At 41.9% G+C, this 25,960-nt stretch overlaps 1 protein-coding gene across 1 annotated transcript in view; it reads right to left on the bottom strand.

The window, feature by feature from the left end:
• The window catches only part of pik3r3b (phosphoinositide-3-kinase, regulatory subunit 3b (gamma)), a 199,488-nt gene that overhangs the window by 112,396 nt on the left and 61,132 nt on the right, over positions 1-25,960 (bottom strand). The window contains exons 3-4 of the mRNA XM_087180021.1: positions 22,625-22,699; positions 21,058-21,135 (exon numbers count right to left, since the gene is read on the bottom strand). Of these exons, the coding sequence (XP_087036147.1) occupies positions 21,058-21,135; positions 22,625-22,699 (153 nt within the window). The remainder of the gene's footprint in view (positions 1-21,057; positions 21,136-22,624; positions 22,700-25,960) is intronic.

The raw sequence follows: 25,960 nt of genomic DNA, 5'->3' as shown, positions 1-25,960 counted from the left end.
GACAGTATAAAACACCATAAATATCACCTGTGTTATGATGTTACATCATATTTTTTGTTCACTACTAGCACTTCTCGTCTGTAATGTAAACATGGATATAAAGAAAACTATCCATGAAATAAAATTCATAAGTTCAGTCCGGATCAACTTCGAGCCTTTAGTGTTTAGAAAAACTTGAATGGACTGTATTTATATCATAGTATATTCATATCAAAATGTGGTATTTGCTAGGTTGATATAAACACACTTTATATAAATAGAAATATCACCCAGATTTTCTATTCTGGGTGAATAACCCATTACTTAAACTAGAAACTAAACCCATCCCTGCTGCTCCAGTTGGTTTTTAGGTTAAAAGCGCAACAAGGACGGCTCTGTGTAACGACTTCTGTGTCGGACAATGACAACATTTAGGTTTTCAAAACAGGATTCTCAATATATGTGTAGACGCAGACAATGTGTTGGCTGGTCATGAGTTAGCTATGACTTCAAAGAGCTGAGAGAGAGCAGCGACAAAAACTGCTTGTTTAAGACACATTTTGCTGAGACATGACTGTCTGTCTTTCCCACGCTAACAGCAAAATGGCCCGATTGTTCTGCAGAAACTGCACATGATTTCTTTGAAGTCACTGGGTTTATTATTTAGTGCTGTGAAGAATCAGATTTATAATGTGGACACAAATAAATAATAAGATTTTACAAGAATTTACCATAGGGGCCTTTCACAAAATGTCAGGAATGACTATGTTTTTAAATCCATGATGGAAAATACAGACACTTGCTTTATGCAGAAAAAAAGCAGCTTTTTGTTTGTATCAGACACCAAGAAATTGGTGTCTGATAACAGAAGCCAGCAGATAAATTGCTGATCTATTTAACCATGATTTGTCTATACCCTGATGGGATTAATCCACGCTTCTTTTTTTGCCCTGGTGTCACATGTGAGCTGTATGTGAGCGACCCACTTCGAACCCCCTGGGTGAACAAAGCGGCCTCCAGGGCAGGCTGGCAGGGTGAACATGGGATGCACAAACAGGAAGTGAATACAATAACAAACTGGGCTGTGACTGAAATAATAAATAAATAAATACAAATAATTATAATTAATATATAGCATGTTAGCTTGAAGAAACATTGTTAGTTAGTTTTGGAGGACAGTTGCTCTAAAAGCTTTAAATCCTATGAAACAGCGACATTCATGGGAACAACATATATAACAGAAATCCATTAATTTAAATGGAATCACAAACACAGAAGTTAATTCATGAGAAGCTTTTGCACAAATCTCAACTTTGATGAACACAAGAAATCAACCCAGAAGAAGATGAAGTTAACATGTAAGCTGCACCAAAAATATTAGCTAATTAACCAACAATATTAAAAATAATAGTATAAATTGTTGGTTCGTAGAAAGCCAAAGGCTCACAGCAAAGCATGTTACCATGAGATAACCAGCTCCAGTGGCTCACCAGCACCAGCTATTTCACAAAGACACACGAATAAATGTTAGTGTGTACTTCAGCACTTCAGATGTAATGTACAGTGAACAGTGTGTGTTAGTCAACGTGAAAAGCCCAGAGGAGTTAGATCAGGTACAGGCCTTTTTCTGCCAAAGAGGACAGTAAATCTCTTTGTTAAAGACAGGCAAGTGTCTGCTGACTTGTTTATTGCAGATGTGGACCAGACAACGGCCGTATGTTACCAGCTTAAGTCATCAGTAGAACCAGTTGGCAGTCAAGGAGGAAAATTAACTCCATCTCCTTTCCTGCTTAAAGTTGCAGTATTCTTATTTTAAAGGTCTGACATACTGTAGTATAAAGGTCGATGTCCATGTGTTGTTTTATCATGAAGCAGGTCTAGGTTCTATATTAATACTGTGAAGGTATCAAAGCCTCAGTCCACAGAGAAATGCACACAGCCTGTATTCAGAAACTGAGCCTTAAAACCTTAAAACCAGCCGTCAGGATGTGATGTCACAACAAAGCAGTCACCGCTCTCAGCCACGCCCCCCAAACCCCTCGCCCATCTGGACCCACCATCCAACCTGAAAGGATTTGGTTCTCTGTGTGTTTACCTGAAATCTGCTTGTGGTGACAAACCCACAGAGAACTACAACTCTTCTGAGCTTTTTAACCCCTTTTTTATATAATAGTTTTGGTTTAAGCTCATTATAAATTCACTGTCCACTACATGCCCAGCACCAAACAGTAGACAGACACAGTTAGAGAGTGTAAAAGACACAAACACCACTTCAATATAATGTTGCTCTGTGTCAGTTTGCTAACATGTTAGCCATAAAAACACAAATCCAGCTTTTAAACTACACTGACACAGACAAGGCCGACTTATGGGAGCAGAGTCCTGGCTCTGCCAGGCTGAGTGATGTCACAGGGGTGAGGTGAGGTGTGCCGGGCAGGACAGCTTCAGTCAGCAGGGCAGCTTTAATCACACCTAATGAAACAGAGTCGGGCTCTGGGGCCACAGCCAACACGGCATCATTACACTGCTCACTGAGGGATTGGGAGCGAGAAATCCCCGGATCAATTCAATCCTCTCTCCCTCGTTCTCTCTTCATTCTCTCCATCCAGAGTCTTTTTCACCTTTTAGTCTCTGCAGCCTTCCCAACAAACATCAGCCCGCATTTTTCTCATGTTATGTCAGTTTCCTGTTCCTTCCTTCTCAAGTTGTTTCTTTTTGAAACGGAAACAAGTGAACAAATGCACCAGTGTAGCAGGATTATTTCTACACACACACACACACACATACACACACACACACACACACACACACACGCACAGTAGGAGGCTCAGATCCCATTTGCATTTCACCAATGTGATCTAAAGAGAGAAGCATTAAAACATACATCTACACACACACACACACACGCCCAAATAGGTCATTATTGATCAGCACTACATGTTCATGTCTGGATCATGATGCATGGACAGGTGCAGGCTGATTTTTCTGATCTTGCTCCCAGAGGAATGACTTCCACCGGTCACTTAACCTTCGATCTGTCTCAGTCTTTCTCCTCAATCATGATTTTTCTCTCTGTAAACTCTGCCTTCTCCTTCTTTTTCTTACATGCTGCTTACATCATATCACTTGCCCAAAACTGATGCACGCACACACACACACACACACACACACACACACACAAACCCAATTTCCTCCCCGCACTCGATCCGTCTGTCAGGTAATCAAGGCGCTGTCTGACAGGCTCTGTCTATGTATGTCTGTCGATGTCACAGATGAACGGAGAGGATGGATTGATTGTTACGATCGACGGGGGAACAAAAACCAAGAGCACAGACTCAGAGTTAGAGAGAATAAGAGAAGGTTTATAGTCTGCTGTCAGGGACTGAAGGTGGATGGAGGTGAGGATCGCACCAGGTAAAGGCCGGGAGAGAAAAGAGGAGCGCCTCGCTCACAACACCGACAGGGGAGCACGAGAGTCACAGGGGGATAAGTGAAAATACTAGAAACACAAGGAATAAAGTGGAGTCCTGGCCGTGACCGTGACACTGATGGATGAACGAATGAATGGAGTGGAGCCGGGTCAATAGTCAAGTGCAGAGTCTAGTTATTGAACTGTTGCATCTCACAGAGGATCCATTTGGCAGCAATGGTTGACTGGCTCGGGTGAGACTGTGGAGTGTTTTTGTCAAGTGAACTCATCTTTATTAAGGCTTCACAGTCGGACCTATGATGTACCCTCTTCAAACTGCAGTTCTGATGTTCATAAACCCTCCAACTAAACAAAACCAGGTGACTGACAAGATATTTAAAGACCACCTCTGATGAAAATTGTTTAACCTTTTTAAAATGTCAATATGACACCGACAAACAACATAAATAGATAAAAGATCCGTCTGCTAATCTCTGGTTCTGGTCTCAGACTCCTCATCTGAGTCTGGGTCTGACTCAGGCTCAAACATGTGGCTGAGTCTCTCTGATGTTTCCTGCTCTAACCTGATGCTATCTGCTCTTTCACCTGTCCACCTGGAGCAAGCAGGTGGTGGGCGGGGCTCAAGGCCTGATCCAGATTTATCAATCAGGAAGTTAGAGGAGATGAGCTTCAGACCCGGTTTTTATGTATGAAAACCATGTTAAACAAAATATTAATAATAGCAGAGGATATTTACAGAGTTTAAAACTACAGAACTTTAAATAAGAGAACTTAGGAGTTACTGAGAATTATTGCATGTTCTTTTGGAAAAAGCTACACAGCCAAGGACAACATGTACCTGAACAGTCTGTCCACTAAACACACGAGACAAAATGAATCAATCCTCCACTGAACTCCCAGAAACAGACCCTAACCCTTTGTATTTATTATTATCACATTATGATAAAACAATATTTAGGAATGCGTTGCTGCCCAACACTTCAGTTTAAATAGTTTTTTTTTACTGTACGCACCCTAAAATGTCTTTATATAACCAGCAGCATTTAATATTACATCATTTGATTTGATGCCCAAACTTTGCTAGAACAGCTGAGCTGCTATTTATCAAGGAAATGTCTTCACTGTTTGATTGAACTTTCCCAGTTGTACAAAACTCAAGCGAGTGTTGAGGTAAAGTGTACTCATCAACATACAAGTTGGAATTGTGACATGGAAACTCAGATTTTTCTAAAAGCTGTAACTTCTCGGTAGAAGCACAGCACAGGGTACAACAGCAAAGGTTTCATCATTTATCATTTTTTGATGATGTGAACATTTGCAAATTGAGACCATGAGAATATTGTCATGGCTAACTTCCATTCTACAGCAGTGCAGCATTCGCAATGACCTCTGGGTATTGTAGTGACATAAAGACAGTCAGTCCCGGGCGTGCATGGTCAGACAACAGTGAAGGTTGTCACGACATCGACAACAGTCATGTTTGAAGTTTCAGTTGAAGCGGGTCAAGGCTCAGCGTCGATGGAAGAAATGCAAGGACTTCTGAACTTCTTCAGATTGTTGCGGAGGCCACAGCAGTGAGGCGTCTAAGGACAGAACACTGATTGTGTCTCTTTTATCTGGAGGCAGAACGTACAGGTACAGGAGATGTATAGAGGTCGTATCGCAGACGTAAAAGACGCTTAATGACCCAGTGAAGGACCCCGGCTCCTTTGAGCTCTGAGGCTGCCTGAGAGCTCGCCATCCAGGGCTGGAACATCGGGAGCTGACAACACAAGAGAGACGCACTCTGACTGAACTTGAACGTGAGCCACAGGAAATTTGAAGGACAAAATCAATTTGCTGTTCATACACAATGACGGCAGTATGGTTTAATCAGATAAAGCTGCATTTCAAAGTAATACACAAAACCACTGTGTTCCCTCTCTGTGTGCATTGTGTGTGTTTGTGTGTTGTGTACGCCCTCGCAGCAGAATTCCAGTAAGAATCTTATTACACTACAAAAGTTGTGTGATCGTCTGCTCCTGCCAGCATCACAGCGCCCTGATTCAGCCCAACAAGCAATTTTCAGAGGAAAAAAAAAAACTGCAACACAGTCCAGTGGATTCTTGGAAAAGTTGGTCCCAGCTAATCCAATAGTAGTGATTAAACTAAAGCAGAGGGTTACAGACTCACAGAGGCAGAATTATCTGTTAAAGAATTAAAGCACAATAGAGATTTTCATTTAAATCAGAGATTAGAGCAGCCACTTAAAAAAAAAAAAAAGCAGCTCTCCTGGAAATAAACAGCAGTAGCTTATGTGTTAATGTGGTAATGTAATATTAGACTCTACATTACCATGGCAGCAGCCGCACCTGATACGATTACTGTATCTTCATAACCAAATGTCAGAGTCTGATCACCGCTGCAGTGGATTACAGTGTTTACTCAAAGAGAAACACGGGTTTTAACAGAATCAAATTTAGAGATAATCTGACATAATGCAGCTGAAATGAAAGGAGGAGTTATATGTTTTGTCTGCTTGCCGTGTCAACTTACATACATGTTCAGTCTGCTACTGCCTGAGGCAGGTGGTACAACAGTGGAGAAATGTGCTATGAGAATATGAAATCTTTGTAATATCTAAGTATGACATGAGCAGAGACACGAGGAGCTCCGGGGGGAAAGGTGACACAATCTTCTCTTACAATGTTAATAAAAAGAGATTATCTAAAACTCGAGGTAAGAAAGAGAGATAGATAGTTAGATAGAGAGAAAGAGAGAGAGAGTGAGGTCAAGAAATGTTCATGTTAAAGGTTTTGTAAACAAGATTTAAACAATAATATAGCAGCAAACAAGTATTTTCTATGTATTGTCTACGACCTCCCAGAATTTCGTCCAACTGAAGAATAAACCACATTTTTGATCTAAAAAGACAAAGAAAGAGATGAGACCGGACCACAGGTGAACTGGACTGAGGACTACCGCCTCAAATTCCCCTCTAAACATCGATAAAGTTTTTAGAGTTTTTACCGGCTCCGTCAGTGTCATTTGTGCGGCTGGTCCCAGCGGATAAGTCGAAGCCTGAACTTCTTTTCCAGTCTTACCGCGGAGCCGATACTCGTTCATGTTCATAGTTCATGTTTTTTTTTTAAATTTTGAACTAAGTTCACAGTTCCAAAAATAAACTAGTTCACGTTCATTTGTTTTTTTTTAGTAGAACCTCATTAAGTTACATTTAAAGAGTTACATTTAAAATCTGTATATAAATATAGTCTTAACTTGTTTGTTCATAACACTGCTTCAACTGTAGTTGTAGAAGTAATATATGCGCCTGTAGCATCTGTACCGTCTGTACCGCTAGCACCAGCCATGCTGGGCCGTTTCTATGGAGACGTCGTGCGGCGTGCCGTAAAACTGTCGTAAAACAGCGTTCACAAAAAATGAATTCAAAGAACGCCACTGAACACAGCCGATGCTGGTCTGGTTTACTGAGAGGAGAACCCTGCGAGCCGCTAAAGGGTCCAGCTGGACTCTAATTTGCTGCTACCAATATTATAAATGTGTTTGGCAAATGTTGCTATCGCTAGCTGGCTAACTGGAGCATACCACAGCATTAGTGTGGGCTAATGGTTGTGGCTGGTTTACTTTTTGTTCTCTCTCGCGTGCACAGTGGAACATTATTCAGTTTAGCTTCTTGTGTGTTTAGTGGACACTTTCGCTGTGCTACGTAGCATCTTGCTGACTGAGAACGTGAAGGGAGACGGGGGGGGGGGTTTGGTCTAAGATGCTGGTAGTCTAGTGCGACATCTAGTGGCAGTGACGATCGTTTACAAAACTTAAAAAAAAAAAAATGGAGTCAGCAGGTTTTTGGTTAGTTTAGTTTATCAGAAGCTAACTGTAAAAACTAAGGTCAGCATTATGTTTTGTATGTACACAAACACACACAAAGACTCACACACAGTGATCACACAAATCTACACTATGACACCAGTGGAGGTTGTGTGAACTGCATGTCATGAGTCCATCAAGAGTAGGCCTCAGTCATTTCACAAAACAGTTGGACTCCAAGTGTTACTCAAACAAGAGGAAATGGTGCGTTTGTTGGGGACTATTTTCAGATGCGGATTAATCCACATTTGTTGGATGAATTAATTCGCTTTTGTTAACTATAGGAAAAATATATAAACATCGCCAGACCTTTAAAGACAACAGGACACAAGCAATGCACAGAAAGCCAGAGGGATCAACAGGGGCCCGCTGCTCGTTTTTGCCCTGGGGCCCCCTCCTGGCTTAATCCAGCCCTAGCGCTGACAGTGTAACATTCGGAAGTGGAGCAGCCACTGGAAGTGCACCTCCCCTGCATCACCTTTAGATTTTGTTTGAGTCTTTTATCAGCATGTTGGTTAAAGAGCTTCACAGCTTTAGGTTTAATTAAAGGAAGTCACGCTATTCTATTCAGGATAATATCCACATTTCATGTGTGTTCATCTGCTGGTTTAACTTTTATTATTGTGACCAATTTAACGTCAGTTTCATTAAAATCAAACACACGCTAGACTGTAGAGAGTAAACACATTAAAGAAGCCAAGATCAGCAAGATCACTGAGGAAACATTTAACATTTAAAGACACCATTAAAGACATTGTAACTGCTACTGATGAAATACTGCTGCTTAAAACTTTATTACACTTTTTAATGGACCTGCAGATACGTTGGGTTTATGTGTGTTTATGCACATGCAGGGATGTGATTGCTTTTATGCATATTTGTCGATAACAGCTGGTTTTACTGTGCACTTTATATGTATTAGGACCATATTTTCTTGTAGGTTTTCTTCCTCCAAAGTTACCGAAAGGTGTTTTTATCCTTTTGATTATAGGCTCCAAGTTTCCCCTTCGCTCCTGTGCTATGCTAGGGTAAACATGTCTGCTGCTTGTCTCTATATTGGACACATAAACATTGGAGAATGAAAAGGCCTTTGTATCATCTCAGCATTAAGTCCTGGTCGTATGAGAACTCATGACAGTGATGTTACAGACTGAAATCAGGTCATTTCATAACACAACATTAGGTGAACTTTGTGTTACTGACCACTTGCAAACTGTCTGGACAATATTGACCTCTGATGGAACAAAGAGGCAAAGACTCCAAAACAGAGGAAACTGTTGTGTTAACACTGTGTCACGATCTGATTATATATAACTCTGTTAGAGTGTGGTCTGCAGTTCATCTCTTACATTAGCTGTGCAATTGAGCAAGTTGACTTGCTAACTGATAGCTAACTGGCAAGCCTGCCAGCTTGTTACTGGCAAACCAAGAGCCACATTAGCTCGCAAGGTAGCCCTACACGTAATGACGTCACCAAGCTTACAGCACCACCTATTTTGTGAGGATGCTAATTCTTGTTTTGACTTCACCCAAACTGTGATTGACTGATGATTGACCACTTTCCCAATACTTAATGTTATTTAGTTATTCATAGATAGGAACGCTGTTGATTGATTTTATACTGAACTACAGAAATTATATAAAAGCCAACTGAAGTCAGATATCAGGAAGAAGACATCAATGGTTGTAAAAGGGGATTCAGATATAAAATGAGCAGTCAATTGTAAATACTACGGTTTGTTTTTTAGTGTTGAATGCGGAAACAGCTTAGACACTTCCAAGAACCTACCAGGGCTTTTGATTTAATTTCAACGAGACCCAGTCAGATGCTGCTGCGGTACAGGTGTAGGTGCTACACTATAGCTGTCCCAGTTCAGGGGCCACGTCCTACAGAGGCTGCATCTTAAAAAACTGACTGTGTCACAATGGCACAACAAGGCTGTCTTTGGCTCCTTTAAAATGTGACCAAGAAATGCGGCAGCAAAGGATCCAACAAGTGGCCCTTCATGTCATGGCCCAACCTATCCCAAGATTCATTGCACGCCAGTAACCAAAACAATATGGCAGGAAACAACACTGACAGGGAACCTGAGGATTACACTTTTAAATGTAAGCATCGGGTTTCAACGTTACAACCGTTAAAACCAAGGGCCTTAAACCTCAAGTTTTTGTGCAAAAAGGTTACGACAGGAGCTGCGTTTTGCGGGCACAGCTGGTGACGCAAAGCACAAACCTTCCGTAGAGCAGACCGTCTCATTTAGCTTCGGCCTCCGTGGTTTACGACGGCTACAAAGGGCAGAGGGATGAAATGACATAAAAAATACATAAATAAATAAACTTACGCATTACTTTTGGGTAATTTAGGGTCAATTTTAAGGTCACAGGAAAAATCATCCACTTCTGCCTTCTGCTCAGAAGAAGAAAACTCAACCAGAGAAGGACAGGAAAGAGAAGGAGGGAGAAAAGGGGGGGAAGAAAATAGCGACAGAAACATTCACTTCTCACTGACCACAGAATGAAGTGTACAAGGTTCACAGTGTATGTGAGTGTGTTTGGTCCCCAGGGTGATAATCTCAATCTGAACCCTCTGGATTTATTCTGTTTCTATACAGGCTGCTGTGGCAGGAGTGTGTGTGTGTGTGTGTGTGTGTGTGTGTGAAGGTGTATGTGCTAGTGTGTACATATTTGTGTTGATGAACCCGCTCACCTCTCCGTCTGCCCATCTGTCCTTGGCATTCGGCTCGCTCACACACACACACACACACACACACACACACACACACACACACACACTGATATTACAACATTGACTTGCAGAGATGCAACAGGAGGACAAAGACACAGAGGAGAATAAAACAGGGAGAGGAAGAGAGGGAGGTGCAGAGACTCTCACACAACAAAGAGCAGAAAGAAACTGAAACAGACTCAGACTGCAGACAGAGACAAGTTCATCCAGAGGCCAAAATTTAATCATAGCTGAGAGAGAATCTGCTTTAAAGGAGAAATCAGCTCGTCTGAAAGAAGCACATTTCTTTGTCAGTCTCACAGACGCCACATCCTGCATCAATCCGAAATACCTCATGCCTCGTTCATCAACTCAAATACTAAATGTCAGGTTTGAAAAGCCACTAATCTCATCTGAGAGTTCGTTATCATTTCTGAGTTGATGCAGAGTGTGAGAGTTTGGTCAGAGTGCAACCCCCCGAGATTTCTTCCAGCCATCAGGTCGTACACGTTTGTACCCTGGAAACGCTGCATTCAAATAGTTGAACTGAAAATTGGGTCACTGTTTTTCTTCAATCCACACTAAAAAGGAGCAGAATTACACGGGCTCTGACAGAAATACTGTTTGATTAACTCCAAAAAACTTTAACTTTACTGCGCCATCAATCCACCAATCCCAGCTACATGCTGAGGAAGAGGGAGGTCTACCTGTGTGGGCTCAACTCAATATTCTTGGGACTAAGAGTAAGATGTGGCGAAATAAAATGTCAGAATGCAGGAGCAGAGAGAGAAAAACAGACGATGTCAAAAGATGAACTGTGTGTGTGTTTCTCACAGGAGGTGAAGCCACGGGTATCGCTTCAGTCGTTCATGTTATTGGGCAACATATGGCAGAGATAAGCATCTGAGAGGGGAAGTGAGCACACAGAGGAGAGGAAGAGGAGAGGAAGAGGAGAGGAGAGGAGATACTGTTTATTGAGGCATTTACACTCAATAAATAAATCCACAGTATTTGGAGACAGTATATTGTCAGATGTAGGTTTTTTTTTTTTAAATCTTTGACTGACCGAAATTAACTGCAATTCCTCTCTATCTCTTTTCTCATTCATGTGTACATGTACGCACCTGACACCTGACTGTATCTGATATATGTGAAACTTGTGTAATTAAAATTGATATGTAATAGATTTTCTAGGAGAGGTTACAAGAAAATAAATGCATGAAAACCTGAGTTCACCTGTCTGTGTGTCTGTGACATCAGAGCTCATGGTTTGGGTTAAAATAAGAAATTCCTCAAGATTAGACACAATAATACAATAATAACAACATGGTTAAGGTTGTGGATAAAAGAAACAACTTAAGCTGCTGGTTTCACACGGGAATCAAACACCAGTCTCCTTGGTTAACATTTTCCTCCTGAGAGATTGATTTCCATCAACACCTGGTTCGAGCAGTTTCGAGACAATGTTTTGTGGCACAAAACTGGTCAAAGATACAATAAATATCAGCACAGAATATCAACTACTGTATCAGCAACAAAACATCAACAACTTAAAATACACGTGTTCACCACAAAAAACTGTAACAATACAAAACAATAATGTTTTAAACATTTAAATTCTACTATTGAAATTTGTTTTGTTTCACAAATAATTTTGATAAAAATCTATAATCTATAATATTTGCACATGGTAACTATGATAAGGTCAAGGTTAGGGAAAGATCATGGTTATGGTAACTAAATGATGGTGATGATGATGATTGATTGGGGATAAGTTGGGGTTAAGACACAACATTGGGTTAGGATTGTGGTCATAGTTCACAAAAAGACAAATATGAATTGTAGAGTCTGGATTCAACAGTGAGTCAGTTTCCAGAGACTCCAATGTTAAAATGTCCAACTTTACAGCAGAAATAAACATGTTTACAGCCTGGTACAAAACACAGTTTTGGTCTCTAGAGCTGATTTCCTCATTCAGTATAACTGTTTATATAACTTGCCTGTTTACATTTTATTAAAGCTTAAAGTTATGGAGAATTGAAGCTCCACACAAGCCCCATTTTTTTGATTAGCTGGGAGTTAGGGGCAGAGTCAGACATTGCCCAGATGGCATCGGTGGAGCAGCCCACTCTGAGCTTCAAAACCACTTCTCAGAAACCCGTGTGTGACGTCACAGAGGCTACGTCCATCTTTATTTACAGTCTATGGATGAGACGCAGACTTTGGTTTCATGCATGGATATTTGACAAGCTACACGCCCACCTCCAACACCCCCACCCCCACCCCCCCAACCTCTACACCATTAGGCTTCCTACATCTGATATAGTTGCAGTTCTGTAGACGGATAAGTGATGCAATGACACACTTACACACACCTGCGAGCACTCATGGATGCACGTCACACACACACACATATATACACGTTTGTGCTTCTATACTTGTGAGGACCCGCTTTGACATGATGCATTCTGGAGCCCCGTCCCCCAAGTCTCAACCCTCAAACAGTCCTCAGAGGAAGTGAGGACCGGACAGAACGTCCTCTTTTTACAAAACATGTCCTCACTTTTCCAAAAACCAATCTTTCCAAGAATCTTCTCACTTGTATCCAAAAATGTTCTCACTTTTTCATTCCACTGCTAAAATGTAATTTTTGCAAAATGTTCTTCCTTTCTGAGACGTGTCCTTGTTGTCCAAAACACATCTTCCTAAAATTTCTTTATTATCTTTATTTACAGTCTATGGATGAGACGCAGACTTTGGTTTAATGCATGGATGTTTGACATGCTACACGCCCACCTCCAACACCCCCACGCCCCACCCCCCCAACCTCTACACCATTAGGCTTCCTACATCTGATATAGTTGCAGTTCTACAGACGGATAAGTGATGCAATGACACACACACACACATGCGAGCACTCATGGATGCACGTCTCTAAATCTTGTTTTTATCTCGCAGGTAAAAAGTTCAAAAAGCAGCCGGATAGACAAAAGAATAAACGGCTGCTGAGAGGGAGAGAGAGAGAGAGGGAGAGAGAGAGAGAGAGAGAGGTTTTCTTTCACATTGTTTTGCTTATGGCTTTCTGCATTTAGTGACAAAGGACTCATCAGTTTTACCAATTACCTCCATGGAGACGCACTGACACACTCTGCAGCCGGAGCCTTTTATCTGTTTCCACCTCACGTCCATCCTGAGCGTGTGTGTTTGTGTGTGTGTGTGTGTGTGTGTGTGTGTGTGTGGCTGCGCTCCTTTGCTCCCCAGCTGACTGTAAAAACGCCGGCTTCCAATAGGTTATTGACGGGCGCCAGAGGAAGATGATGACATCACCTCCGACCAATAGCGGGGGCCGTGGGCAGACAGAAAGAAGGACGGACGGAGAAGGATGGAGGGAAGGAGGTGGAAGAAAAAGGATGGAGGGGCGGAGGAGAGGAGCGCTTTTAATTTGTGTTTTGCTGAACTCAGCGACTCCTGTCAGCGAGGTAGGGAGGGGGAGGAAAAGGGACGGTGATGAATGAGTGAATAAAAAGAGGGAGGGAAAGAGATAGAAGATGGGAAGGGAAGAGAGAGAGAGAGAGATTGAAGAGTGCATAAAGGAGGTGCAGTGAAATAAAAGATTATTTAATGGCTCTGGGGCTGCAGATTGGTTGATAGGTTGTTAGCAGCGAGCGGTTAACGGATTGGATGGGAGGATGGGAGGAAAGAAAGTCTCCATCCATCTGAACTAAAAGGAGGATGAGAGGAAAGAGGAATGAGATGGTGAGAGAAGTGGGACACGATTCTCATCACGTCTGTTTGAGAAATTATTACTCACAAATAAATAATTATTGATTGTGTGTGTGTGTGTGTGTGTGTGTGTGTGTGTGTGTGTGTGTCTGTGTGTGGATGAGCGGGCTGTGCAGGAGTGTATCTGTACGTGTGTGTGTGTGTATCCAGTATGTTTGCATCGTGTGTGTGTTATGTCAGTGTGTACTGTTTGTATTGAGGACACAGTATATCAGTATATTCTGCTCCAGTCTGAGCCAACATGAGTCATCGTTTCCAAAACAGACACTGCCCACTCTGTGCCTGACAAGTTGGCACAGTGTGTGTGTGTGTGTGTGTGTGTGTGTGTTCATATGTGTGTATGTACAATCATGTAATCATCATACACATTCTAACTGGGTCAACATGTACGAACAGACCCACAAGACACTGACACACGGACACACAAACCCAGCAGTGATGAAAATGTCCATATGTCCACTTATTCCTACACACACACACATATACACGTTTGTGCTTCTATACTTGTGAGGACCCGCTTTGACATGATGCATTCTGGAGCCCCGTCCCCCGTCCCCCAAGTCTCAACCCTCAAACAGTCCTCAGAGGAAGTGAGGACCGGACAGAACGTCTTCTTTTTACAAAACATGTCCTCACTTTTCCAAAAACCAATCTTTCCAAGAATCTTCTCACTTGTATCCAAAAATGTTCTCACTTTTTCATTCCACTGCTAAAATGTAATTTTTGCAAAATGTTCTTCCTTTCTGAGACGTGTCCTTGTTGTCCAAAACACATCTTCCTAAAATGTCCTCATTCTCAAGTACCTGCTCACTGTCCAAAACACCCTTATCTTCTTACATCTTTCTGTCACTATTTTCTAAAGTGTCTTCATTTTCCACCAATGTCAAAACTACTATAATGTCCTCTCTGTCCAATTATTATCTAAAATGCTTCCATGTTCTGTCAATGCTCATATTCCCTAAACTTTCCCAATTTATTTTACTAAAAGTCCTCAATGTCCAAAAATGTCTTCACTGTGCAGCACAGCGTGTCCCCATGTTCCCAAATGTCTTCACTTTGTTTTCATGGTCCAAAATCTTCATGCTTCACGTCATCACTCAAGGTGTAAAACTCAATCTGGTTCTCACAAAAATACAAGTACAAACACATACACACACACACACACACACACACACACACACACACACACAGTGTACATATGTGCAGACCAATAACACAGGCAGGATCAGTTAGGCAGGATCTGAGGTTGTGGAATAGCCGGAGAGTTTCCGTACAATGCAACAACTCCCTGTTATATAACAATATTCCATAACACACACGACACAAACACACACACTGCAGCAGCTCTCACACTCCTCCTGCAGAGTGATTGATGTTGCATCACGCTCTAATAATGATCCGTGAAACAAAGCAAAGCAGCTCCGCAACACACTGATGTAGGTCATTAACTGCAGTATCACTCCTTTTTACATGTTCACAAACGTTTCCACTTCCTTTGTCGTTTTGTCCATCATCTCTGTTGTTATGACGACATGATGCTGATGACCTCCTGGTTACACTTTGACCCACAGTGCTCAGCAGATACTTTTGAGGGCACATGCAAAATCATAACTCACCATCTATCCCTTGTCATTTGTTAAATTACAATAATTAATAAAAAATCATTATTAAATATATGCTAAAATATACTGAACGCCACCCACAAGGTGCAAGATGAATAAAATCCTAAAACTTCTAAATCTAACACTCAGTCAAACTATAACAAAAAAGGCTTTACCACTTTCAAGTCCAAGGCTAATCTAAAGTCTGCAGTTACTGAAGGACCCAGAGAAACTTGAACCTCATGTTTATGAACCTTCTGTGATAATGTTACAAGAGAAATCTACGGCAATGTAAAAAAAAATAATAATAAAATGTGCTCATAGAAAGAGTAGGAAGCAGGAAGCCACTGTCATTTATAAGATAACGTGACTGTGCTGGGTTCACTGTGGTGAGACAAAGTGTAAAGATTGATGGAGCTGCTCGTATCATGTTTAGCTTTGTCCCAGATCTATAGAGTATGTAGTACAGTACTCACTAATCAACATACTCTAAACGTCCCATAACGTCTCACTTTAATATACTTTTATCCTGTATAAGTGAAAGGTGTGACGTCTGATGTCATTTGAACTGCAACTTTGGAAATATAGGAGGCTTGGGCGACATCCAAACTCTAATATCTGGATATACTCTGCTCTGAGGGAGTTTTCTGGAGTTTTCAGTTTTCTGTTTCACTTGCTTTTTGTAATATAGCGTTATTATTAGTATTATCTGTTTTATGTACAGTCAGAAAAGCAGTCTAATGAGGGTCAGATTCAGAGGCAGGGCACTGTGCAAAACTGCAAAACAAAATTGATGAATAACTCTTTTTTTTTCAATATTATGAAAATATTGCACACCATAATTGATATTGTCAAGCCTGAAAGACAGTGTTGATTAAACTTCTCAAGCAAACATCAAAATGTTTTCTCCAAAATTAATTGTGTTTTCCAAGACTTTTTTTGGAGCCATTTGATAACTATAATGAGATCATCATTTTATTACAGTCCCTAATCAGTTTGTATTTTTCACTTATCAGTTTGTATTTAAATCATCAAATCTAATATATTATTATTATCACCATGTAATATGTTTTACCACTTTTTAAAATGCAAGTTTACTCAGAGGTATTTTAACTGACCTACTTTGTACTTTTATCTGAGAACATTTTACACAGTGATTTACTTCTACTGTAGTAAAATATCTTCTCAGTAACAGTTAGTGAGTGTTTGTGACGTGCTGCAGTCACTGTAGTGTCTCATGCTTCCTCTTCTTCATCACAGTGACTAACCACCTGCTGTACATTTAAACTTACACTAGTTGTGCTCCAGCACCCAGAGCTCTCTGCTCCTTTTAGTGACTTTCACTAACTCAGCAGTTGATGACACGCTGTCCACATCAGCTAGTTACTTTAGCTTAGCAGTTAGCGCTAGCTTCTCTCTCTCTTGCTCGGTGTGTCTTGGACCAACAGATGAACTTGTTCATCAGAGTGTGGTGTTGTTGTAGCTTCAGTGTGGAGGATCGTGATGCTTATTACATCTTCATGATGTCTGCTCTTACCTTCGACACACAGCTCCGCTCATTAACCACAGCTGCTCTAGTCTGTGACTGTCTGTGTACACAGCAGCCCTCAGATAGGCTATTACTCATGACGTCTAACCAATCAGATGGTGGAGTGGGTGGGACACTGCCACACATGTGTTGAGTTTACTGTCAGATGTCCTGACCATTTTTTTTTACAAAAACAAATTGCAGAACTTGTCCTCCATTATATTTCTGGGAATTTGAGGGTTTGGGGACCCGGGGGGAGTTAATACTCTACAACTGAAACATTACTACTGTTAGGCCAACAAACAAATCAATACAGATCAATATGTCCATCAGTAGATTATTTCCTTTTGGTGGCCAATGAAGACCTTTTGATATTTTTGAACTCAGTATTTCTAATATTCTGACCCTGACTGAGACAGTAAGACACTTTTTACCCTCCATATCATCTGATTGCACAATTCAGACTGCCAACACAGAGAAGACAGAAAAAGATGATTCTATATGACACTTGTGTCTTTCTCTCTCCCCTCCCACTGTCCATCCTGAGGGGTTTTCACACATCACACACACCACCCCTCTCTCTCCTACCTCCATCACTCAAACATCACTTTTCCTTTGTGTGTGTGTGTGTGTGTGTGTGTGTGTGTGTGTGTGTGTGTTTTCATGCGACCTTGCAGCCACATGTCAGGACAAATCTAAGTAAGCTACTGCTTTTCATATATATTCCATAGGATGTGTCCGTGTCTATCAAACCACGCTGTGTACATAAAGCCGGAGTGACTATGGGATGTCAGCAGTTGCATTTCTCTGCGTTTTCCACCATAACGTGTGCAGGACTTTTCTCGTGCGCCCTCCTTTCTGTCTCAACATATATGTGGGTGTGCGTGTCAAACCTGCATGTTAAATTCCTCTGAGTGCCGACATGTCAGCTCCTTTCAGTTAATTACTTTGAGTATGTGCATATCTTTGGCCCATGCTGACCTCCCAACACTGCCCAAGGAGGCCAGGTGTGTGTGTGTGTTTGCTTCTTCTGCACTAAGTCTACTATTTATACTCAATCTGTATTGGATTTGCAGAGTTTTTGTCTTTCTTTGCAGAGAAATTGGACCAAACATCTTTCATAACAAGTAATTTATTCTCATTTTATGTCTCCTGATCCTTATTGTTTAAATCTCTTGGATAAAACATTAAAGGGAATTTCCCAGTTTCACAAAACCTGGATCTGATTTTCATAGTACAGAACAAGTTACTGGACTTTATGAGTCAGAGATTTAAAGCCGCACCAGTAACAGACTTTGAGCAGAAGGTCAGCAGCCTCCTCCCTGCTAACTAAGTGTGAGTTGATTAAAGAGCAGTAAATTCACAGTGTATTTGCCCAGATAGAGCTCTTCCACTCCAACTGGAACCTGTCAGCAAAACCCTCAGGACCTGAACGGGGATTAAAACGCTCCCAAAACGCTGGAAACAAAAAAAAAAGAAATCAGGCTGCTCAAACTTTGGATTTCCCTCCTTTTGGATCCTGTAAATTGATCACAGACTGACAGGCTCGGTGCTTTGTGCAATTTACTGATCTGTTATGCTCTTTTAGGGGAACTGGTATTCAAACAGTGTTTGAAGTGTTACCGCTCAGAGCTGCCAACAGCCTGATTTAGTGCAGACTGTTTGAGGTACCAGCACAAAACTAACTTCTAGCTCATGTTAAATACTTTCTTTAAACCTCACTGGGAAATCTAAAGCTGCAGTTCAGCTAATACATAGTGTCCTGAAGCTGAGTTTGTACAGAGAGCATTATATCTATATCTGTTATATCTAAGACAGTGGTCGGGGCGGCCCGGCGGCTCACCTGGTAGAGCACGTACCATATAGGCTGAGTCCTAATCGCAGCGTCACTTTTTAATCTAAATTCCAACATTCGTTCCAACGTGGGGTGAAAAGTTCCTATTCGAACTGTAATGACCTGTTGGAAATGTAGCCTGATCCGGATCATGTTGACAGACTTGTGTGTCTGGTACATCATATCAGAAATTAGGTTGGACCATTTGGCTTGACTATCAGCTAATCGTTACCGTAGCACTTACAGACTTTGAGTTTCACTGAATGAAAGGTGGGGCGCTTTTTTTTTTTCTTTTTTTTTAAAAATGTTTTATTGAGAGCAAGGTTAGTAGCAGAAGGCATGAACAAAAGGATGATGTAATGCAGCTGTTAAAAATGTATAAAGTAAGGAAAATAATGACGTGTTGTGGTGTTTGGCGGGAGCAGGTGTGAGTGCGCGCAGAGGGTGGGGGGTGGGGCTCGGAGCATTTGAATTAATTCGAACGAACTGCGGGTAATTTTAAATTTGTTCGAATCCAACTCACAGCCCTTTGCTGCATGTCATCCTCTCTCTCTCTCTCTCTCACTCTCTCTCCCCCTGACTTTCCTGTCTTTCTCTCACTGTGACTATCACAATAAAGGCAAAAATGCCCCCCCCATCAAAAAAAAAACAAAAAAAAAAATGTATTCAAGACAATGGTTCTCAAACAGAAGAATTTAACGCTGATTATTTATAAAACACTAACTGTAAATGGATGAAGCCTCGGAGTAGACAGTTATAATGAAGTCCAACCACACTGCAGAATAGTCAATTCAAATAATAATGTTTGAATTTAGATATGAGTTCATTTAATGTTGAAAACTTCATACACTACTCACTACTTTGTGGTCAGTCACAGAAAGTTAGAAATTAAATTTAAAACATGATACTTAAACAAATTTACTCGCAGGCCACAAGAGGACCACTCTTTGAGAAAGGCCGATCTAAGATGAAGTGGATCTCCAGTGTTTATACTTGTTTATACTTGCAGAAGCAAGTTTATCTGTACCCTCAGCTTCAGCTTCAAAGACTGTGCAGCCAAACAGCTTCGCTTCTGAGTTTTTACACAGATTCAATGCAGTAATGTGTTAGCAGTGAGGTGGTGCTTAACTTATTGTTGTTGTGAAAAGGCAAACGTGGGAGGAGAGAAGAAAAATCCAAACACACTCTGTGTTGGTGTGAAAGCTGTCAGTCGGACTCTGGTCCCAGTCCCAGAACGCCTCATGAGCAGGGTCCTGGTTCACTTCCAACTGTGCTAAACTGTTCAACCAGCTACCAACCGGCTAACCTGCGGTTAAAGCGATCAGCTGACAGTAAACTCTTAAGGAACAGTCCCTGAAGTAATCTGTAAAAGCTGCACTGTACTTGTGCTAAATCATATGCTAACAATATGAATGCATGGAGTTCCTCTGTTCAGTCTGTCAACATGTAACTGCCTAAATGAATATTACACAACAACACATTTCTGTTTTCTACCTGTTGGCCAATCATCTGTTTCTCTATATAAACACACACCTACAGGACAGCGCTGCATGACCTGCAGCCACTCACCGGAGTTTGTATGAGTTTGCATAAAGAGGCCGAACTCCATTCAGGAAGTTCCATGTTTCATATACAGGTCATACTATACAGGTAAGGATGCATGAAATATCACAAGCTGCATCAGTCTGTCAATGATAATAAATCTGTTGTCTCTCCTCTCTCTCCTCCTCGGACTGGATTTTGTGACTCCCCCCCATCCTCCTTCCCCCCAAAACAAAAGTACAGAGTCAGAGCACTCCCTGGTGGTGCCAAACCTGAACTTCAGCAACTCAAACTTGGCCGACTTTCTTTTCTTCTTTTTTTTTTTTCATCTGAGCTACTTCAGCTCCACTGATCCGAGCCGGTGCAGCTTCAGCAGGAGTTTGTGTTGGTTTAAGAACAAACAGGAGAACAGGGATCAGAGTTTAGAGCTGCGGTTCCTTATGATGAAACCACCTGTTACACCTCCTACATTAGACTCAAAGCCTAAACACGGTGTATGTATTATGTAACATTTGTGGCTTCATCTATCTGTAAAATCAATGTTTTTTTTTTTGGCATCATTCAAACATGAAGGACAGTTACAATAGTGACACAACGGTTGCGTGATATTTTGCAACTGGTACATGAGAGGGAGCAGTAATGATGTGAAGGGAGTAGAGTGTTCTCTGTTCTCTGACAGGCTCAATATATATATAATATATAAATGAAAACAATCTCATCTAGCAGCTAGCCTTATTGCAATTACTACAACAGGACAGGAGTGTGTACCTGAGTCCAGAGACTGGCGCAGCTCCACCAGTCCACCGGAGGTCGGAGGAGCCCGATACAGAGACTCAATGTTTAAACCTGCAGAGGAAACACCAGAGATGGAAGAAGAAAGAGGAAGTGAAGGGAAGTTTTTTTTTCCTTTGGGCTAAAGACAGACTGATACACATTATGCTTTACAAATGATGAAGTCTGTGATTACGGCTCCAGGTTACAGATGGTGGGTTAAATGACACTTTTCATGCGATACTGCTGAATTATAAAATATAACATCTGCTGCCACAGAAGACAGAAACACATTTATTTATCATATGTTCTACTGGAGAGATGAATCCCCTTTAGTGATGAAATACTGTCATCAAAAGCTGCCAGTCTCAGTATAAAGAGGAGCCACACACCTTTACAACTCACTGATAAACATGTTAGTCTGAGGTTGCCAGGTTTGGAAACATCGTGCTATGGCTGGAGAGGCTGGGGCAGATTCATACTCTCTTGTTTGTCAAGAAATAGATCCAACATGTAAACCCCTCTAAAATCACAAACTGTGTTTTTTTTATCTTATATAGGAGGCGGCTGAAGTTCAGGAGGTAGAGCGGGTTGTTCATTCATCGGAAAGTGAGCGGTTCAATTCCAAGCTCTCCCTGTCCACATGTCAAAGTGCCCTCGGGGCAAGATACTGAACCCCAAATTGCCTCCAGTGTAACATCCATCCATCCGTTTTATTTTCTGCTTATCGTGGATCGGGGCACGGTGGTATTCCCTCTCCCCAGCAATGCTTTCCGGCTCCTCCTAGGGGGTCCACCCAGACCAGATTGGGTATGTAATCCCTCCAGCAAGTTCTGGATCAACCTCGAGGCTTCCTACCAGTTGGACGTGCCCGGAGAACCTCCAAAGGAAGGTGCCCGGTAGGCGTCGTGATCAGACCCCTGAACCACCTCAACTGGCTCCTTTCGACGTGAAGAAGCATCAACCCTACTCTGAACTCCTCACCCTCTAAGGCTGAGCCCAGACACCCTGCGGATGAAACCTAATTCCAGCCGCCTGCACCAGCAATCTCATTCTTTCTGGCACTACCCAGAGTGGGTGAAGTGAATGAAGATCAACTGGTAAATTGAGAGTTTTGTCTTTTGGCTGAGCTCCACCTTCACCGCAACAGTCTGGTACAACGTCCACATTCCTGCTGACGCCACGCAGCTCCATCTGTCAACCTCCCGCTCCATCTTACCCTCACTCGTGAACAAGACCCCAAGATACTTGAAGCGCAGTCCAATTACCATCTATTTCCCTTTCTGTACAGGTTAAATGATCAGTGAGCTGTAGAGATGTTGGTAAGTGTGTTTTTAAACTTCAGACAGAGCCAGGCTGTTTCCTCTTGCTTCCAGTCTTTATGCTAAGCTAGGCTAATCACATTCTGACTCTAGCTTCACACTTCACGTACATAACACAGGCACATGAGATTGACAGATAGACGTCACGCCTCTCATCTCATCTCAAAGCTAAATGTTGAACTGGTCCTTTAAAGCATGACGGAGACTTTCACTCCTCTTCCTCATCATGTGTGTTTTCTCACCGTGTTTCTCGACGGCCTCGATGAGTCTCCAGACAACCACAGGAGCGGCGTCAGACAGAAGCTCTGCCTCCACACCTGAGAGAGAGAGAGAGAGAGAGAGAGAGAGCGATTACTATTATTATTAATTAATATAAAAACAACCGTGCATCCCTTCATGACGCTCTCATCTATTTATTTATTAATGATATACAATAAACTCCTCCATTCATTTTTAATGAGCCTGTCATCTCTGTTTTGCATAAACAGTTTATTCTATTAAATATATTTAGGAGATAAAACACACACACAAATACTAAACTACATTACTGTACTGAACTACTACATATTTTACTTTTATTTCATTATGTGAATTGTGAATTAGTTTTTTCTTTGTATTTAAATATTTCTTCTGTCTGGAAATCATCAGACTAGTATAAAATATCAACAGGAAGTTGGATTTCATTTGCATATTGTGTGTTTAGTGTGCGTGTCGCTTCTCATGCACACATTAAAGATCACGCTGAGCTGTTCTCTGGTCAGTTATTAGACCAACAAGACCACCTTCCTCGCTCTCTTTGTCATCCCTCCATCTTCACACATGAGTTTGCGTGACTATATATGTGTGTGTGTGTACCCTGCAGGGAGTGTGTACCGCTGCCTGGATAACAGTGTAAAGACCTTGTAAATGCCAGTGTTGAGTTCATGTTAAGGTCAAAACTTCACATGCCAAAGGCTGATGGCACAACCCAACCGTAAAAGGACACACACACACTCACACACACACACACACACACACACACACACACACACACACACACACACACACACAAAAAAGATGAAACTTCTTATCAGCTTGTTGATGCTTTGAAACTAAATCAGCCAAAACATTCAAATCACCTACGAGCTGATTTACATACACAAAGAAATGTGTTCAGCCTGACGTCTTAAATTTAAGGTTGTGGAATAAACAAAATTTAAATAAATTTAAGTAATTTATCAAAAAATAGAAATCCAGAAAAAACAGGAGCTGACTGGTTTACACGTTACAGGAAGTTTATTTTCTTCTCTTGTTTGTACTTTTGTATCTGGGAAACAAAATATGGATTAGTGAGTCATCAATCTGAATCGTCTGCATCAACCCTCTAGGCCTCATTTACGTCCACTGCTGCAGGAAAGATGGAGGTTAACCACTTTCTTCATCCCTTCATCCCAATTGCTGCACAGACGTATAAGTGGGAGAGATTCAGATTACTATCACATCAGACAAGAAAGCAGAAAGTCCTCACACTGAGGAACATGTACGCACACTTCTGCATTTCCGGCCGACTAATTCATTAACTAATTAACGGACAAGCAGTAGTTTCAGCTCTAGATGGAAGGCTTTTAATGTGAATCTGTACAGGAAGTTCTAAAGTTGAACTGACAGCAGCTTAAGACCAATGGGAAAATGGACGCCACGTGTTTAAATCCAGTGTTTTTCTCTTGAACCTGTAGACACAGAGTTCACACTGAGGAAAGAAAGCAGAGCGAACTCTGACCTTCTTCTTCCTCTATATCGTATCACTCTGTGTTTCCTTCCTGTCAAACCCGTGTCATGCCACATGCAGCATCTCCACCAGTGTACCGTTATTAACCTGTTCATGTTTTCCTCTCCTTCCTTTGTTCTCTCTCTCGCTCTTCCTCCATCCCCTCAGCCTCGCTCACACTTTCCCTCCCCTCCCTCATCTTCCTCTTTCTCATCTCTCCTTCCTCTCCTCTCTAATAATCATCCTCTTCTCTGCTCATCGTCTCCTGCTCTTCTGCTCGCTTGCGCTTTCTCAGCCTCGCTCGCCCCGCTCAGCTGTTCCCTCGCTCTTTTGTTGTGCTGTCGACAGTTGTGTCACATCACAACAGGCACACACGCACACGCACACACAGCCGAGTGACAGTCACACCGAGTTAAATGACACTTGTCCTTTGTTGCACACACACACACGCAGAAACACACACACACACACACACACACACGCAGAAACACACACACACACTCTCACGTAAACGCATGATCCAATAATTGTGTTAATGGTTTGTTGAGGAAACAATAACAAAACACACGTATCTGCTGCTGTGTTTACAGGTGTACAGAGCTTTATCTGAGCCACAGGGGTGGGTATTGTTTCAGGTGTGTGTGTGTGTGTGTGTGTGTGTGTGTGTGTGTGTGTGTGTGCGCAATGAGAAGCGGCAGAGGAATTTCCGGAGATATAGGTCGTTAAATGTACAGTGCTTCCATTAACGTCACTGTCACAACACATCACAAAGGCAATATCTCACCCAGAGGAGAGGAGGAGAGGAGAGGAGAGGAGAGGAGAGGACAAACAGGAGTGAAGAAGACAGAGGTGAAGAATGGAAAGAGCATGAAGTAGAGAAGGAGAGATGGAGAGGACAAAGGTAAGAGGAAAAAAGAAGACAAGAACAAAGAGGTAGGAAGACAGAGGAGAAGAGAAGACAACACAGAAGATAAAAGAGAGAAGAAGATGAATAAAGGAGAAGCAAAGAAGAAGACAAAAGAAATAAGAAGAGGAAAAGTAAGGCAGATAGAGGGATGGTGGAAGCAAAGGGGACAAAAGATGACAAGAACAAAGAGAGGAGAGGAAGACAAGAGTGAAAGAGAAGAGAGAACAGAAGAGAAAACAAGAGGACAAGTGAAGATGAGGACAAAAGCAAAGAAGACGAAAAAGACAAGTAGAGAACAAAGAAGAGATGAGAACAGAAGACAAAAACTAAGAAAGAGAAACAAAGAATAGAACAAAGAGAGAAAGGAAGAAGACAAGAGAGACAAGGACAAAGGAAAGGGGAGAACGGCAAACCAGAAGAGAAGGAAGACAAAACAGAGGAGAACCAAAGAGGACAAATAGGGAGAATGGAAAGAGCAGGACATAGAGAGGTAGAGGTGGACAAAAGAAGACAAGAACAAAAAGAGAGAAGAGAAGAAGAGAAGAGGCAGGAAAAGAGCGATGAGGCTGAGCAGCGGTTGAGCTGCAGCCGATCCTCCAACCAGCACCTATAGAGAACGTATGGAGCTGCACACAAAGACTCTCTCTCTCTCACACACACACACACACACACGCAGTCAGATCAACAGGCAGACACACACTCACACAGACACAATAAACATTACACAACTGAGACAGTGAGAGACAAAGAGATGAACATGTACGAAACCAGTGTGTGTGTGTGTGTGCGTGCATGTCATTATACAGTAGCTCCCCTCCCCTCCACCTGCCCCCCACCCCCCTCCCCCTCCGGTCACTGAGGTGTTCTGTCATTAAAACATGCTCCATTGCACTATACTGCATAGATCCTATCCTGCAATGTTAC

This window comes from Seriola lalandi, unplaced genomic scaffold (assembly GCF_002814215.2).
Source record: "Seriola lalandi dorsalis isolate HSWRI2012SDOR001 ecotype SW California unplaced genomic scaffold, Sedor1 jcf7180002054885, whole genome shotgun sequence".
Classification (NCBI taxonomy): Eukaryota; Metazoa; Chordata; class Actinopteri; order Carangiformes; family Carangidae; genus Seriola; species Seriola lalandi.
The sequence above is the reverse complement of the archived record's forward strand: the minus strand, read 5'-3'. Positions and strand labels throughout refer to the sequence as shown.